Source organism: Stenella coeruleoalba (genome assembly GCF_951394435.1).
Source record: "Stenella coeruleoalba genome assembly, chromosome: 11".
In the NCBI taxonomy this organism is placed as follows: Eukaryota; Metazoa; Chordata; class Mammalia; order Artiodactyla; family Delphinidae; genus Stenella; species Stenella coeruleoalba.
In genome coordinates, this window is record NC_137157.1 from 60,995,406 (window position 1) to 61,012,901 (window position 17,496).

At 51.5% G+C, this 17,496-nt stretch overlaps 1 protein-coding gene across 1 annotated transcript; it reads left to right on the forward strand.

Moving 5' to 3' along the window:
* The first annotated feature begins 9,021 nt into the window (after positions 1–9,021).
* Positions 9,022–14,894, forward strand: LOC307194715 (keratin, type II cuticular Hb1). The gene is made up of 9 exons (XM_079937987.1): positions 9,022–9,471; positions 10,207–10,415; positions 11,216–11,276; positions 12,052–12,147; positions 12,372–12,536; positions 12,799–12,924; positions 13,178–13,398; positions 13,668–13,699; positions 13,947–14,894. Exons 1-9 carry the CDS (start codon positions 9,103–9,105, stop codon positions 14,144–14,146), a joined length of 1,479 nt encoding a protein of 492 aa, XP_079794113.1. The 5' UTR covers positions 9,022–9,102; the 3' UTR covers positions 14,147–14,894.
* The last annotated feature ends 2,602 nt before the right edge of the window (positions 14,895–17,496 follow it).

Consider the following 17,496-nt stretch of genomic DNA (forward strand, 5'->3'; position numbering starts at 1 on the left):
CAAAAGGCACCAATCTCAGATCAGCACCTAAGTGGGCATGAGAGACTCAAATGGGGCTAGAAACATACCTAATGAATAACTCAAATTACCTTTCCAGTTGCAGGATGGGGAGGTTTGGACACAGGAGTCAAGTAGGAATGTGAGGGACAGCACACTGAGAACCCAGGCAGGGCTGAGAGAGAAATTTGGCTACTGTACCCACCTGTGCTCCTCGCCCTCCAGCAGGCGCCTGTAGGTGGCGATCTCGATGTCCAGGCCCAGCTTGGAGTTCATCACCTCCTGGTACTCCTTGAGCAGGCAGGCCATGTCCCGCTTGGCCTTCTGCAGGGCCTCCTCCAGCCCGGCCAGCTTGCAGCGGGCATCATTAAGGGCCGCCTCGCCCTGCTGCTCCGCCTGGGTCACAGTGGCCTCCAACTTGGAGTTCTAAAGGCCCAGAAGAGAACAAGGTGGGTTATGGTCCCTGGGTCTCTGTGTCCACTTCATGGACACATCCAGTCTCTCCTGGCCAGCTGGGATCACCCCAGGAACAGGTCTCTCCTCTTCATCACCTGGTTTCCTTAAGTGACCACAACCTGGGACTCAGGTCATGCAGATGGGCTGGAGAATGAATGGTGAGATCCAGTTGGGTGCACACACTGCCTGTGGCACCCTGGGTGGGCCTCAAACGACCCCTACCTGGCACTTGGCATTCTTGACCTCGGCCGTCAGCCTCTGGATCACGCGGTTCAGCTCGTTGATCTCCTCCTTGGCACGGCGCAGGGTCACCCCATGCCGGAGCACCGTGGCCTTCATCTCCTCACACTGGAGGGAAGCAGAGAGGCTCATGAAACTCAGGATGGGACATCCCACCCACTCAGGACACAACAGATGATTTGCAAATTGTACAGTACTCAGCCTGTGCAACCATACGTGGCAGCCATGTCCTGCTACTATAACCTGAGAGGGGTCTGCACTTCTTTCACCACCTCTAGGAATCAGAGTCCCCAGACAAAAGAAGCCGTGTTAATATATACCACCCATCCCTCCCACCATGTCTAGGAGGCAGGTACCCTGAGACACTCACCTTGCTGCGGTACCAGCTCTCAGCCTCGGCCCGACTGCGGCCGGCAATGTCGTCATAGTTCGCCTTGATCTCGGCCACAATGCTGTCCATATTCAGGTCCCAGCTGTTGTCCATCGTGACGATGACCGAGGTGTCTGAGATGTGAGTGTGGAGAACTCGGATCTCCTGCAGATGGTGGGGTGGGAGGATGCGTGTGGTTTACACCATCCCCTCTCCCACCACAGTGAGAGACCTAAGCTTCCAGTTTGTCGGTAGCCTTGGAAGATGTCAGAACACATCCATTTTGGTCTGTGCCATCCATCCAGCGTGGATCGGTTGGGCCTTGAACGGTAAAAGGCTGGGTAGGAACCAAGGCTCTGCCGTGAATAGCTCTGTGTGATCTAGGGGCAAAGCAGTTCACTCCTCTGGGAAATGGATTAAGCCTCTTCTTCCTAGTGCTGCCGTGGAGTATTACAGAAATGTGCACATGCTCAGTAGACCCAGAGCACAGAGCAGATGTGTTTACTGTAATCATTAAGAAGCAGCAGGCTCTGGGACTGCATTTCTTTTTTCAGAGCTCACACTGTGACCCACCAATAGGGACGACCAGAATTTTAATGAGACAGATTAGGACAAAATCAAGTAGAGTAGAATATAGTAGAAAATATTACAGTGTAACTTCTGTAGTAAAAGTAACGTTTCAGGATCTTTTGTTTCAATAGCGTGTGATATGTATGTATGGGTGTACTTAGTCATTATGCAAAGTTATTTCTTAATATAGTTGAAACTAAAACGTTTAAGTACATGGTTTATCAGTTAAGAACACAGACCCAGATTCCAAACTGCCTAGTTTCAAAGTCCAGCGCTGCCACTTTCTAGCTGTGTAACCTCAGGCAATTACTTAACCTCTCCGTATCTCATTTCATGATATGTAAAATGGGGATCATAGTACCCACCTCATAAAGTTCTTATGAGGATTAAAAGAATTCATCGGTGTCAAGCACTTAGAACAGAGCCTGACACACTCTAAGTATGTAATCATATTAGTGGTCGGTATCGGTGCTGCTGCTGTAGTTGTAGTGGCAGGTTGGACGCGGAGACAGAGATACGTGTTATTGTTGCTGCTGCTGTGGATGTATCAGCAGGTGTGATGGAATATACCTACCCACATTCCTAAACCACCTATGTAAGATTCCCACTAATGGTGCCTATCTGAAAAGACTAATAGAAGGATTAAATTTAAAAATACATGGACAATGCTTAACTCAACACCTGGCACATAGCAAGTGCTCAATAAATGTTATCAACTATTATTCTACCATGGAGGTCAGTCCAAGGGGCAGGGAGGACTGGACACCTTTGACCATCGTCACTTCCTTTATCCTGGAAAAGAACCCCAAATCAAACATCTATCCTCAAACCCAACTGCCCCAGGGATGGCCCAATGAGAATCTCTCCTCTTAGGCAAAGGGAAAATGTCACCAATCCTTGGGCAACCACACTACTGAATGAAGAGAAAAGCTTGGACAGTCCAAAAAGTCTGTTCTCTGTAGTAACTGATAAATGTGTGTGTCTTATTTGGCCTTATTGGAAGTCCTCAGCCATAAATCAATGACATGCTCATTCATCTTGCTTTTTTGCCTGATTCTGAAAACTCCTGATCGGTCAGTAGCCCAGGGATACCATGGGGTTGAGAGTGGGGGATTTGCCATTGATAATCCATCCGAGTATAATGGAATTCCAAAGAGAGCAAGAGAAGTCAGGCTTTCGCTGCGACTGGAAAGACAGAAGTTGGATCTGAGGAAAGACTTGCCAGAGGGGGTCAAGTAGTCGTGGTTTCCTAAGGAGCTTGCATTGTGTCTCCCATTTAGGGAAGCTTTATGTAAAAGAGAAACACTGTTTATCCTGGAGTGGCTATCATGTTTGTGGAGACAGGGCGAACCAAAAGACCTTCATATCTGGAGATCACAGCCTCTTCTTTTAGCCCAAGTAGATCTTGTTTCAAGGGTTGCCTGGAAAGAAGGGGTAAATCAGGTGGTTTTAACATTGAGAAGTTCTTGTTCAAGACTCCCTTCAGTCCATCCTGCTCCTCTGGGGATGTTATAAGATTCCCCAAAATGGATGATGGCTTAAACAAGGTAACATCTTGTTGCGGGATTCAGGGATTCTGTGATTGATGTGTCCCTGCAATACGCTGAACCCTGTCTTAATTTTGGAGGGAGGCAGGAAAACACTAAGAGGAAGGAGACATGGATTCTGGAGCTCCTGATCTGATGAGGAAGACAGACCCAGAAGATCCTGAGCAAGTCCAGAAGTCTGAAGAGAGCTGGGTTTTAGCTACACCATCAGATGCTCAGGAGCACAAGGCCTACTGAGAGTGCCCATTCTGAGGCAATGTGAAATACAGCTGGTCTGATGAGAAAGGCAAGAAAGGCTCCCTGGAAAGGGTGAGGACAGGCTTCAGTAAGGCAGCAGGAGGGACAGTGTTGGTAACAAGATGTACATGGAGCTATTTCAGAGAGTGGACGGTAGGGGCAGCTGAGGGACCTTGCAGAAGAGGAGGGGATCATGAGATGCTGTGACAATAGAGAGCCAGTTGAGACTGAGACCTCAGAAGCAGGGCCCATGTCATTCTTCTGCCCCCCGGCTAGAGGCTGGGAAGCAGCCTGTGGACTCTACATCTGGAAGATACCAAAACTGCACTCTAGGCTCGCAGGTATCCAAGAGGTCGTGCCAGAGCTCTGCCTTCTCACCAAGACAGCCCGAGACAGCGGCCAATGATCCATGAGAACTCACCGGAGGAGGGAGGGCCAAAGGCCATCCTGGAGAGTCTGGCAGAGGATGAAGCCTGACTCAGGAGCTCCACCCTTGGCGAGGCCCATTCCCACTAACCAGGCTGAGCCCCTGCACCTCCCCCAGCCCACGTCTCTGCCCCATGAAGGTTCATTTCTTTAGAGCTGGAGACGAGGTTGCCCACCCCTTCAGGTAGGTCTACACCTTGTCCTCAGTGCTGTGCCCCTTCCCCCATCAACCTCATCCTCCTCTGCTCTTCCACCCCTGGAGTGTCTCCCCACCATTCTCCCATGGGTCTTCTCCCTCTTTTCCTCCACTGTCCTCCACTTCCTCCCCTCCTCTCTGTCTCCCCCAATCTGCCCTCCCTCCCATTCTCCTCAACCCCCAGCCAGTCTCCATCCTTCTTCCAAGGGACCCTGGAGAGTAATTGTCTAACACCAAGCATCTTCTTCCTCCTTTTATCTAGAAATCTACCTTCCATCCACTTCTCTCTTTCTTTCCCCAACCCTACCCCACCTCTACTCTGACCCGTGGCGTTCAGAATTCTTGCCCTTGTTGGTTGCTTTTCCCTACCACCCCATCATCACTCAGGTCAAGGACTCAGGTAAAGAACACATCTACTCACTGTGTCTTTCCTTCAGGCCCCAGCCAGGATCTCTCCCCACCCCATCCCTAGCCCCAGGAATGGCTGCCCTCGGGTCTGCTTCATCTGGTCCCCACCCCATCTTACCAAAAAACTTTGCATAATTAACCATCAAGCTTTTATGGCTCCATTACTCAGCACTTAATATGCAGCTGGTATTCATATCATTCACTCAAGAAATATTTATTGAGCACCTACTATGTGCCAAGCCCTTGGAATATAGCCATGAACGAAACATTTGTACCCATTGGTGTGCGGCAGGGTTTGCATTTTTGTTCATGATCTAGGTATACGTTCAGCTTTTCTCTTAGAACTGGAAGCTCACATCAAATAAGGGTGAGTTCATCCTCTGGCCCTGAACCCTGAGAGCACACTGAAGGACCCTGAAGAGGTACTGGAGGGAGGGATTAGCGAGTGTGTATGATTGTGTCCTATACAAACACCATCTACCAAGTGATACTTTAGTGATGACAGATGGTGGATGGATAGGAGTGCAGTGAGATAAACTCATCCCTTCCACTGGGATCAAACACACCAAGCTCTGAGTGCCAGCTCTGCCTCTAACTACACAACCTGAGCAATCTCTTAACCCTCTAGGCCTCAGGGTCCTCATCTGTAAAACTAGAATAATAACACCTGCCTCAGAGGGTAATTGTAAAAATTAAACGCATTAACGAAAGTTGGGCAATCAGTATAGTATCTACTATGAAGTAAGATGAACATCAAAAGATGTTGTTATTAAGTTTGGAAGAATATTCATAAAATAGTTTTCTACACTAAGCATATGTTACCTGAATAATTTTTTTTTTAAATAACCACATACCCTAGAAAATCTCTTGCACAAATACACCAGAAGACATGGAAAAGAAAGTTCATGGCAGCTCTGTTCATAATACAAACTCTGGGGGCAACCATGAGGCTACCAGGGTGGAAAGATGAATAAACTGTGACATATTCATACAAAGAATACAGTCCACAGTGAAAATGAACACAATACAGGAAGCCACACTGAACAATGGAATACACACATTATGATTCCATTTATATGAAGTTCAAAAACTGGAAAGCTAAATCAGATATGGTCTAGGGATGCATTCCTTGGTCCTTAAACTGTAAAGAAAAGCAAGGGAATGATTCAACACAAAATCCCAGAGAGGAGCCATCCCTGGATCAGGAAGGAAGGGGGTACAGTGAGAATGAGGCTCAGAGGAAGCCCCTAAGTTACACATATGTTCTATTTCTTCCTACAGGTGGTAGGCACACCACCTACACTTTCTTTTTGGGGGGTGGGATATTTCACCATAAAAGCAATTTTAACTTCCATAAAGCTCTCATTGGCAGAGCCAAGACCACGGAGTGGTCATTCTGCCAACTCTTCCCCCCTCCCCTCGTCTCTTCCCCCACCACAAGCTTTTTTACTCTAAGAAAACCTACAGATTGAATGTCTTTTTAGGTCTTCAAAATTAGCAGCCATTAATAATACCTGACGGTAAATGAAATGTTACATCTGAATTTTTTTTAATATCTTGTTTTAAATTGCTTGCTGCTCCTTTCAAATTGCTCAGCAAAGACCAGCCATTAGTAATTAGCTCATGTTTACGTGTGGCATTTTTATAGGGAGTTACACTGGTAGAAAAGGCAAAGCGTGTGTGAGCTGCACCCTGACTCACAGCGCTTCTCCTCAGGACACCCGGCCAGCTGGCTGGCTGGGAGCACCACGGCTGCCTTGTGGGCAGTGCCCAGAGTGGCGGATGAGGGCATAAAGGGCCTCAGAAGAGCTGGCCCAGCTCCCCAAACACATAAAGTATCAGGAATGACGCCTCCTCTGGGAGGAGGAGTCCGTGCCCCCATGTCAGTCCTGTCACAAGCCCCACTCCTGAATGTTTTGCACGGACACACTATTCTCTTTGCCCACCAACCCCCCCACCTCCCTCCTGCCCTGAGCTGATCTGCCTGCCTTTGCCCCTAAGACACAGCAGCTATGGGGGCGGCGGGGAGGACGGGGAAGATTGCTAGCTGCGGCGTTTCACTTCTTTTTTTCCCTTCCATTTAATGCAAACCCCTGTACTTTATGGTATCATTTTTCTAGACCTGCTCTATTGGAATGGGGTGCTTCACGGGTACATAGAACACAGTATAACCTATATAGGTACTAACAATATACCAGAGGTAAACAAATAACTAAAAGTGCTGTTCTCCATCCCCTTCCTTCAGTTCGCAGCCACACGGTCCTGCAGATCTCCACCCCGCCCCCAGCCTCTCATTGCCCTGTGCCACATACATGCCCATTGGCCCTCCTGGTTGCAACCATTCCAGCCTCCTCTGACTCTGCCCACCTTCCTTAGACTGACTCTCCCCAATCCTATATCCACAGATATCCTCTCTCTAACAACTTCTCCACCCTCTTGAAAGTTTGCAGGGATTAGGAAATCCAGGGGTTGCCATAGCCTATAGGTGAGAAGGCATTGCATCTCCTGAGCTTCACTACTTAATAGATGGGAGACTGGAGCCTACCCGGCTCTTTGGTGGGGCTAATGGCAGACTCTGGGAGGGCTCACACCAAGGAGTACTTCCCAGAACTTCTGCTGTCAGTGTCCTTGTTCCCCCGGTGAGCCACAGCCACCCCCCACCTCTGCAGAAGGCCCTCCAACACTAGCAGTAGTTGTATCCTTTTGATGTGATTCGATTTGGGGTGGTCCGGGAAGATCCCACATGCCGCAGAGCAACTAAGCCCATGCGCCGCAACTACTGAGCCTGCACTCTAGAGCCAGCGAGCCACAACTACTGAGTCTGCGTGCCACAACTACTGAAGCCCCTGTGCCTAGAGCCCTTGCTCCGCAACAAAAGAAGCCACCGCAATGAGAAGCCTGAGCACCGCAACGAAGAGTGGCCTCCACCCGTCGCAACTAGAGAAAGCCCGCGCACAGCAACAAGGACCCAACACAGCCAAAAATAGATAAATAAATAAATATATATATTTTTTTAAAAAACAGAAGCAATATTGTAACAAATTCAATAACGACTTTAAAAATGGTCCACATTAAAAAAAATCTTTAAAAAAAATAGATGGGAGACTTTGGTTGAGTTATTTAACCTCTCTGAGCCTCAGTTTCCTCATCTGTAAAATGGGGATAATGATACATACTTCATAGGGTTGATGTGAGAATTAGAGATCATTTATGGCATATAATGATGGCCACATAGTAGGTGGCCAATAAAAAGAAAGTAGGACCTATGTTGCCCTATGGAATTCTTTCTAATTGTAAAGGGGAAAATGTACTCAAGTGACCCGATTTAGCATCACCAGTAACAGGACAACCTGACATTTTGTGCTTCCTGGGGTGATACAGTAAGAGTTATAAAGCATCAGTTATGACGTATTCTGCCCAAAAATGTTTCAGTTAAACCCAGTCAAGCCTCCAGACCAGCACTATCTAATAGAAGCTGGTGTGATGGTGGAACTGTTCTGTAGCTGTGCTGTTCAATAAGGTAGCCAGTAGTCATGTGTGGCATGTAATTGAGGGACTAGATTTTGAATTTATTTAATTTCAACTAATTTAAATAACCACCTGTGTCTATTGGCTACCATACTGACCAGCCTAGCTCAAGAGTTAATTTTCAGTGTACAGAAAATACAAGAGATAGAGCAATAAGTTAAATCAAGAAAACCTATTTTTAAAAATTATTAGGGCAATTGGGAAATTTTAATATGGAATGGATAGTAAATGATTCTTTGGAATTATCGTTCTTTTTCTTGCATGTGAAAATGGTACTGTCCTTATTCTTAAGAAATGCATATGCCTAAGTATTTAAGGGCTCCGTGTTATGCTTTCTGTAATCGTCAAATAATTGGGCAAATGTGAAAGCAGATACGGCACAATGTTAACAACTCTTGAATCTGGGTACCTGGGTGGAACACATCAGGGTGTTTGTTACACAGGTACTATTCCTTCAACTTTTCTATATGTTTGAAAACTCTCATAATAAAAGTGGAAGAAGACATAAAACACAAATATTTAATAATCTGCTGGCTGCTGCCATGACAGGAAGTCAGGTATATTTCAGCAGCCAACTGGACTTTCTGCAGATGGGGAAATACAGCTTTATGTTATAGTAGGGCCTTGGCCACTGCTGGGATGGAAACTTCTAGAAGTTATTCATAAATATCGCAGTCCTTCCTGGGTCCCCCACTCACACCCTACACACATACAGTTTGCCTGCGTCTGCCCCATCTGGCTTCCCTTCTCCTCCCCTTTTCTTGGCCCCATTCTCCCCTCCCCTGCCCTGCCCTTCTCTCTCCAGTACTCTCAGATGTGTGCGTGCCCTGCTGCCGAGGCACTTTGAAGATGAAACATGCCGAGTTCCCCTACAGCCCAGGGGTTGGCATTCTTTACTCAGAGGAGGGTGCGGGCCACTCCACTATTAAAGCACATTCTAGAGAGGCGTTGGACCCAGCTAGCCACCCAAGCCCATAAAGCACAAATTGCAAAACCCCGTCTGCATAGCCAAGCACTTCCTACCCGAGCATAAATAGGACCCAGGCTCCTAGAGGAGGACATTAGAGTTCCCACAAGACTCCAGCTCTCCCATCCTGTACAACGCAAGCCAAACTTCCAGAAGCATCATGACCTACGGATCAGGATTCGGCGGCCGCGCCTTCAGCTGCTTCTCAGCCTGCGGGACCCGCCCCAGCCGCTGCAGCATCACGGCCGCCCCCTACCGCGGCATCTCCTGCTACCGCGGCCTCACCGGGGGCTTCGGCAGCCGCAGCCTCTGCGAGGGCTTCCGCACCGGCTCCTGCGGCCGCAGCTTCGGGTACCGCTCTGGCGGCGTGTGCGGCCCCAGCCCGCCCTGCATCACCACCGTGTCGGTCAATGAGAGCCTCCTCGCGCCCCTCAACCTGGAGATCGACCCCAACGTGCAGTGTGTGAAGCACGAGGAGAAGGAGCAGATCAAGTGTCTCAACAACAGGTTTGCTGCCTTCATCGACAAGGTGGGTGTCCTTGATCGCACCCTTCCTGAACCCTCCCTTCCTGGGCAGGCACTGAAGGGGTAGTCGGGGGGCAGGAGAGATGTGGCCCAGGTGAGCCCCGAGTCTGATGGAGGAGACGGACACATATCCAGGGCACAGAAAGATCAGAGAGATGAGTCTAGAGCAGGGGCTCCTGATGAGGCAATTGTTATTATACACAACCTCTGTCCAGACAGGCAGGGTCCCCACAGACAGACAAGGACAGGTTGGGAACCGCATGTCGGAGGAAGAAGGCCATACATGCAAACAAGACACAAGAAATGCACATAAGATATAGGAAGAGGACCACAGGTCAGCCTTGGGGTGGGTGTCCTTGATCACACGTTTCCTGACCCCACCCATGCTCAATTCAGGCTGGGCACTGATGGGGGAGTCAGAGGCAAAAAGACCTCTACTTGGCTCCTGACCACATGCCACCTAGGCTCAGCACGTCAGGATAACTCAGTTCACCTGAGCAGGGACTGGTCGTTCCCAGCCCCTTGCTCTCACCCCTAACTTGGAAAATCCAAACATAAATCCCAATCCCAAAATCCAGAAGTTGCCTTGTCTTCCACAGCGCCCTGTGTAATCTCTGCTGAGCTCCTGGTTTGGGAGTTTACCTTAAAGCAATCAGCGCCCTCCCCCATCCCCACATGCCCCAAGTAGGCTTTGGGGCAGTGGGAGCCATCTGACCCGTCCTCCCACCCCAAATGGCAGGTGCGCTTCCTGGAGCAGCAGAACAAGCTGCTGGAGACCAAGTGGCAGTTCTACCAGAACCGCCAGTGCTGCGAGAGCAACCTGGAGCCCCTGTTCCAGGCCTACATCCAGACGCTGAGGAGGGAGGCCGAGTGCGTGGAGGCCGACAGCGGGAGGCTGGCCTCGGAGCTCAGCCACATGCAGGAGGTGCTGGAGGGCTACAAGCAGAAGTGAGTGCGGTCAGGGATGATGTTGGGCACAGGGATGGACTTGAGTTAAAGCCTACTGGATGAGACTGGAGAAGACTTTCCGAGAAGGGCCAGTGCCCTTGCAGGGCAGGTGGGCGCTGGGCAGCAGGATCTTCACATCAGGCAGTCATCGATCAGATGCCTAAGAGTAGGGCCGTGATTCCCCAGGAGGTCTCTCTCTGCTCCTTCAGCCTTCACTTCCTGGCGCCTGATCACCCAGCAGCTGTGCCCTGCGGTCTGTGGGGAGGGGGCTTCTGCAGTCTCCCAAGCCATCTCCTCCCGGCCTCTCAGGCTCCCACCTGTAGCACCTGGACGTGATATGAGTCCCAGTGTCACTCAGGGCTGCCAGGTCCTGGGGCTGCTGGTGTCCCACCGTCTAGGGTGCGGAGTGCTGAGGGCCTCTGGGACTCATGGGCCCTCCCACAGCTGAGCTAGGATGGACACCCAGGAGAGCGGAGGCTGCAGTGCCCCACATGTGCTGCTGTCCACTCCTAGCATGGGGCTGGTGTTGAGTCCTTATTCTCCAGACAGGACCTCAGAGCAGCTTTGGGAACAGGGCTGTGAGGTCCCAGAAGAGTGGCCCCCTGGACCCCTCAATGCAAAGTGGAGAGAGAATCACAAACACATCCCAAATCCAACCACAGCGGACCTCAGCAGGGCTGCCAGGGGGCGGGCTGTGTTGGCAGGTCCCTAACATTGCCTCCTTCACTGGTATGAAGTGGAGGGGGTTCTGGGGAGACCTGCCCTGCCATGACCTCCCTTTCTGCCCTCTTCTGCCTCAGGTACGAGGCGGAAGTCGCTCTGAGAGTGACAGCGGAGAACGAGTTTGTGGCTCTGAAGAAGGTGAGTCACGTGGGATCGGGAAGCAGAGACACGAGGGATCTCAGAATGACAGACTCTTGCTGGGGAGACCCATGGTCTCAACCTCAGTGCGGGGTGCAGCGACCTCGCCAAGTCAGGATGGGAAATTCCCAGAGATTAGGTCATGAAAGGCCCATGTAGGGCTCTGAGAAGGGCACTAACCTTGGAGTATCCACCAGCACCCTGCCCTGAAGCAGCGGGATGGCTGAGTTGAGCTCTGGACGTTCTGTGCTGCTCCAGAGGTGGTGGTATGTGGCTGGGGTCCCATGGAGGCATGGCAGCTCCAGTCTCGGGGTTGAGGGACGGTGTCCTGTCTAGTGCTGCAGGAAGTCTGATTAGGAAGAGGGGCACAGTCTCAGGATCTCGGGGAGGATGGAGCAGAGCCAGGAGAGGCCAGGTGGAGTCTTGGAGGACTGCTGGGGGACAGGGAAGTGTCAAGGTGGCTGAGTGAGGGAGCCAGTCTGGCAGGCTTCCTGGTACAGGGGAGGGTAAGAAGGAGAGCTGGGAGGTAAGAGGTCTCAGGTAGGAGGAGTGAAAGGCTGGTGACCCATCTCCAAGGCACGAGGCGTTTGCTCTTAGGAGGGGAGGAGGTTGTGAGGTGCCTCTGGGGAAGGGCAGAGGGTACGGAGATGGCATGGGAATAGTAGCACTGGGAATCCTTTCCCCCTCACCTCCATGTAATGGGTGAAGGGAGAGAGGAATGTGGGGTGGTGATCACCAGAGGTCCTCTGAACTCAAAGATTCCCCACCTTCCCAGGATGTGGACTGCGCCTACCTCTGCAAGTCAGACCTGGAGGCCAACTCAGAGGCCCTGATTCAGGAGATCGACTTCCTGCGGCGACTGTATGAGGAGGTGAGGGGCTGTGGTCCAGGCACAAAACCAGCAGCTGGCCTGGAAGAGAGGGCGTTGGTCTGGGATCAGAGTGGGACAGGGATTTGGGCAGGAGCTGCAGTCCGTGAGGCTGTCAGAGAGGGCGGGGGCTAGAGACCAAGGAGGGCTGAGAAGGTTGGGTACACACTGTGGTGAGGGAGGGGATGGTATAAACCACACACATCCTCCCACCCCACCATCTGCAGGAGATCCGAGTTCTCCATACTCACATCTCAGACGCCTCGGTCATCATCAAGATGGACAACAGCCGGGACCTGAATATGGACAGCATTGTGGCCGAGATCAAGGCGAACTATGACGACATTGCCGGCCGCAGTCGGGCCGAGGCTGAGAGCTGGTACCGCAGCAACGTGAGTGTCTCAGGGCACCTGCCTCCTAGACATGGTGGGAGGGATGGGTGGTATATATTAACAAGGCTTCTTTTGCCTGAGGACTCTGATTCCTAGAGGTAGTGAAAGAAGTGCAGACCCCTCTCAGGTTATAGTAGCAGGACGTGGCTGCCACGTATGGTTGCACAGGCTGAGTACTGTACAATCTGCAAATCATCTGTGGTGTCCTGAGTGGGTGGGATGTCCCATCCTGAGTTTCATGAGCCTCTCTGCTTCCCTCCAGTGTGAGGAGATGAAGGCCACGGTGCTCCGGCATGGGGAGACCCTGCGCCGTGCCAAGGAGGAGATCAACGAGCTGAACCGCGTGATCCAGAGGCTGACGGCCGAGGTCGAGAATGCCAAGTGCCAGGTAGGGGTCGTTTGAGGCCCACCCAGGGTGCCACAGGCAGTGTGTGCACCCAACTGGATCTCACCTTTCATTCTCCAGCCCATCTGCATGACCTGAGTCCCAGGTTGTGGTCACTTAAGGAAACCCAGGTGATGAAGAGGAGAGACCTGTTCCTGGGGTGATCCCAGCTGGCCAGGAGAGACTGGATGTGTCCATGAAGTGGACACAGAGACCCAGGGACCATAACTCACCTTGTTCTCTTCTGGGCCTTTAGAACTCCAAGTTGGAGGCCACTGTGACCCAGGCGGAGCAGCAGGGCGAGGCGGCCCTTAATGATGCCCGCTGCAAGCTGGCCGGGCTGGAGGAGGCCCTGCAGAAGGCCAAGCGGGACATGGCCTGCCTGCTCAAGGAGTACCAGGAGGTGATGAACTCCAAGCTGGGCCTGGACATCGAGATCGCCACCTACAGGCGCCTGCTGGAGGGCGAGGAGCACAGGTGGGGCCCATCCCAGCCTGGCCCTGAGCTGCCCATTCCCACCCTTTCCACAAGCACCACCCTTGATCCTGGCCGAGCAATGGCCAGGGATCTGGGACAAACCTATCATTTATCACTTTGGGGTGGGGGGCGGTTTGTGAGGACTATTACTTTTGACCCTCTGCCCCCTCCTTCCTGACCACTTGTGAACCCCACCCCAGGAATTTGTAGAGCTCTGTCGGCAACTCTGGCTCAGTCGCTAATATTGCTTTTTTCCTCTTCCCTCTCAGACTGTGTGAAGGCGTTGGGGCCGTGAATGTCTGTGAGTAACCTAGGCCCTGTGTGGATGAATTTACTCTCTTCCTGTAAGGGATGGAAGGAGGAGTTCCACTGGACCTAAATATAAGAGTGGGCTGGCATCACAGGAGGAGGGATTTGGGTTAGACAAGAAGCAAGGACCACTTCGTTGGGACTAGAGTTGTTAAGTAAAGATGCTTGGAGAGGTGCATCGTCGGGGATGCGGGAGACTTGGCCCCCCAGAATTTTGACTAAGTCTTTGGGGTTCGCAGGTGTCAGCAGCTCCCGGGGCGGGGTCGTCTGCGGGGACCTCTGCGTGTCCGGCTCCCGGCCGGTGACTGGCAGCGTCTGCAGCGTCCCCTGCAGCGGGAACCTGGCGGTGAGCACCGGCCTGTGTGGGCCCTACGGCCCCTGCAGCTCCGTCACGTCTTGCGGCGTGGGCTCCCGCGCCAGCAGCTGCCGCAAATGTTAAGCGCCCCAACTCAGGCCCGCGCCGGGCAACCCTTCCGCGCAGCCCGGCAGGGCCCGCCTTGCCTGGCCCCGCCCCGCCCACCTCTGGGCGGAGCAAGCCCTAGGCTACTTCGCTGGCTCTTTGAAAGGTCCCTCCCACTCCTAACATCTCAAGCCTGTGTGTGATCCCCTCTTCCCGGGCTCTGCCGCCCACGCTGGGAAAGGCTACCCTAGAAAGAAGTCTCTTTGGCCATCACAGGAAGGGGACTCCGGGGCAGGGGGGACCAGGATTAGGACCTGGGCTGCTATGGGGCCAATAGCCAACGCTCCCACTCTGTCCCAGCATCACCCCTTCCTTCTCTGCCGTGTTCCTCTCCTTGATCTGTGTTTCCAATAAATCAATATAGCCAACGCTGGGCCTTGTCTGCACTTCTGCTATCTTCCTCAGGGGTCGAGGTTTGGGAGGGTCCCCAAAGTCACATGGAGCAGAAAAGCCCTAGATGTGGGGTCTCCACTAGTCTTTTGTCCCTGGGCTCACAGCACTCTCAGATTTTGCCAAGGATTGTGCTACGCCGCCCCATCCTGTAATTTTATCCATACCGCCTTCACAGTATCTCTTGCAGAGCTCAGGGACCCGCAGTAGCCAGGGCAGGGTCCCACCCTGAGTTCGGTGGCACAGCTGGGGTTTGAACCCCGTGAGCATGTTTAGTGCTCATTTCACTAAACCACAGCTGCCTCCCAGAGAACGTATCTGTGCACATCTGTAAACCTATGGGTAGATGCACCAGTCACTCAAAGCTTAAGGAAACATCACTCCTGTTTGGTGGGGAAGACTCAAGCCTGAGTAACTTACAAGAATTCTTTAAGGGGTGAATATATGAAGATGACTTAAACTTTCAAAAAGCCTTTGACATGGCTGTCTTTTTTTAATGGAGTCCTTTTGGGGTTTGGAGACCTTCCATAGCTGATAAATTGCCTCAAAGCTAGAAAACAGCACGTGGCAAGAAGATGATGTGGTGTAGAGGTGAGCACACAGACCCTGGAGCCAAACTGCATGGGTCCAAAACTGAACTCTGTTCCTAGCTGAGTGACTTCGGGCCATTTACTTACCCTCTCTGTGCCTCCGTTTCTATATGTCTAAAGTGAAAATGAGAAAAAGAGCATTTTTCTTTTACCTCCTAGGGTTGTTGCGAGGATTAAGGAATTTCGTATACATAAAATACTTAGTGCCTACCACGAAATAATCACAATATTCATTTATCATCAGTAGTATTCTTTTGCAGAATACAAAGTAGAAATCCCTCCTGGGATCAGGGCCATGGGCAGCCTCTCATTACACTTATATGATCAGAGATTGCAAGCACAGAAAGAAAACCCCACGTCTTCCAGGCCATCAAGCTTCTTCACGCAGGAAACCATCCCCGCCACACTGATGAAGATATTACAAGTGCTGGTGGGAGTGGAGAGATGGCCCCTCAGCTTCACTATAGGCCAAGGCAAGTCCCTGAACATACGTCTGTACAGCAGAGTGAATCTCTAAACTTCCAGTGCCGGGCCCAGGAAACTATAGCAGAAATGGAAGTGCCCATCCCCACCTCTAAGTGTGATAGAAATAAATTGATAATATTGAGAGATCAGAAGTGAGCGGTCTGAAAAGACACTGGCTCTTTTAAAAGATAGGATTAATCCCAGGTCTCCTGGCAACCAATGTGTCCCCTCCACCCTCCAATGGAATTCTGAGGACAGAGCCCTCAGAGAGTTCCAGAATATGTAACTGTTCTAACCAGCCCTCTGTGCTGTGACACCACACAGCTCAGAAGCAGGCCCTGTCTGGAGTCCAGACCGTGTGAAGACCTAGTTGTCCTAAATAGTCAATGCCCTTCCACCATCACCACCCAGCTGCCCCCACTCCCACCCCTCACCTGGCTCTTGGTGCTGTTCACCTCCACTGTCGGCCACTGGATGGCCTAGTTAAGCCTGTTCAGCTCCTCCTTGCTGTGACGCAAGCTCTGCCTGTGTTTCTGCACCGTTATCTTTATCTCCTCACATTGTGGAGTCGGGGCAGCCAAGCACGGGAGAGGATCAGGGAGATGAGGAGAGCAGCAAGGGTACTCGACTGAGGCCAGGAAGACCGAGCATTTAACTCCTCTGGGCCTCCATCTCTCCATCTGTAAGATGGGGATGATCATCTTTCCTAACCCCAAAGGTTGCTGAGAGAATGAAATGCACTTGGCTGGCACAGTGGTGGGTGAACCACCAGGCCTGGAGATGCCAAAGGTAGTGTGAACTCAGCCACAAAGGGCAACAACGCAGGGCGGCAGTCTGTTGAGTCTTTGAACTGAGATCACACAGGGTTGATCCCAGGAATAAGGGTAGTTAACTCTAGGAGATCAATTATCTTCCTTCGCTACATAGGATCATCGAAATGAATACAAAAGGCATTTAATAAAACTCAACAATAATTTCTAATTCTAAAAATACTTTTTAAAGGCTAAGAATATGAGGAAACTTCCCTAACTTGATGAAGGCTATTAATCAGTGACAGGAGATCCAGATTCCAGCTCCTTCCCCAAACCCAAGGCCACTCTGGGACAATACTATGGGACTACAAGGGACAAAATCAGTGGGCCTTTTCCCTTCCCGCATCCTGTCTGCACACGCCAACACACAACCAGCCGGGCACAGGGACCGACGCTTTCACGATGCCTCCACCACCTCACTGGGGCTCATGACCACCTGTAAAGTAGGCCACGTAGATGTTACTCTCTCCATTACCTTTCCTTGGCAAAAGCTGCTGCTCATCCACTGTGCAAGGCAGAGGGACCCAGAGGGACGTGAGTGACCCTGCCGGTCAATGGCTAAGCCAGGCTTCATCTTAAGTCCATGCATGTTGCTCTATACCCTGAGGGACAGATAAAGTCACACACACCCTTCAACCCAGAGAATAGGAACTGTTCACGCCAGCCCACTGCAAATTTCCTTCCAAGGCAGATGGGGTGGGGGGGGGGAATGGATATAAAGAGACCGCAAAACTCCATCTCCCACCAATCTCTGCCCTATTCCTACTGCCTACACTTTCCTGCTCTCATTCCCAAAAGAAAAAGACACAGCAGACAAGCTTGTGCCTGGCTGGGTCCAACAGATCTGGAGTCCAAGACGTCTCATCCTGTGTGAGCTAATGAGCCGTGTGGACAAGTCTCACCATGATGAACAGAGCTGTCACCTCCTCCAAGCCTTCCCTGGGCACCGAACCTCAGCTCTAGCCCAAAGAGCTTCCAGAATGCTCACCTCTCCTTCCTGGGGGCTTTGTGAGCTCATCTTGTTACAACTGCAGAGTTCTGACGGGGGTGTGGAAGCAGCCATCCTGTGAAC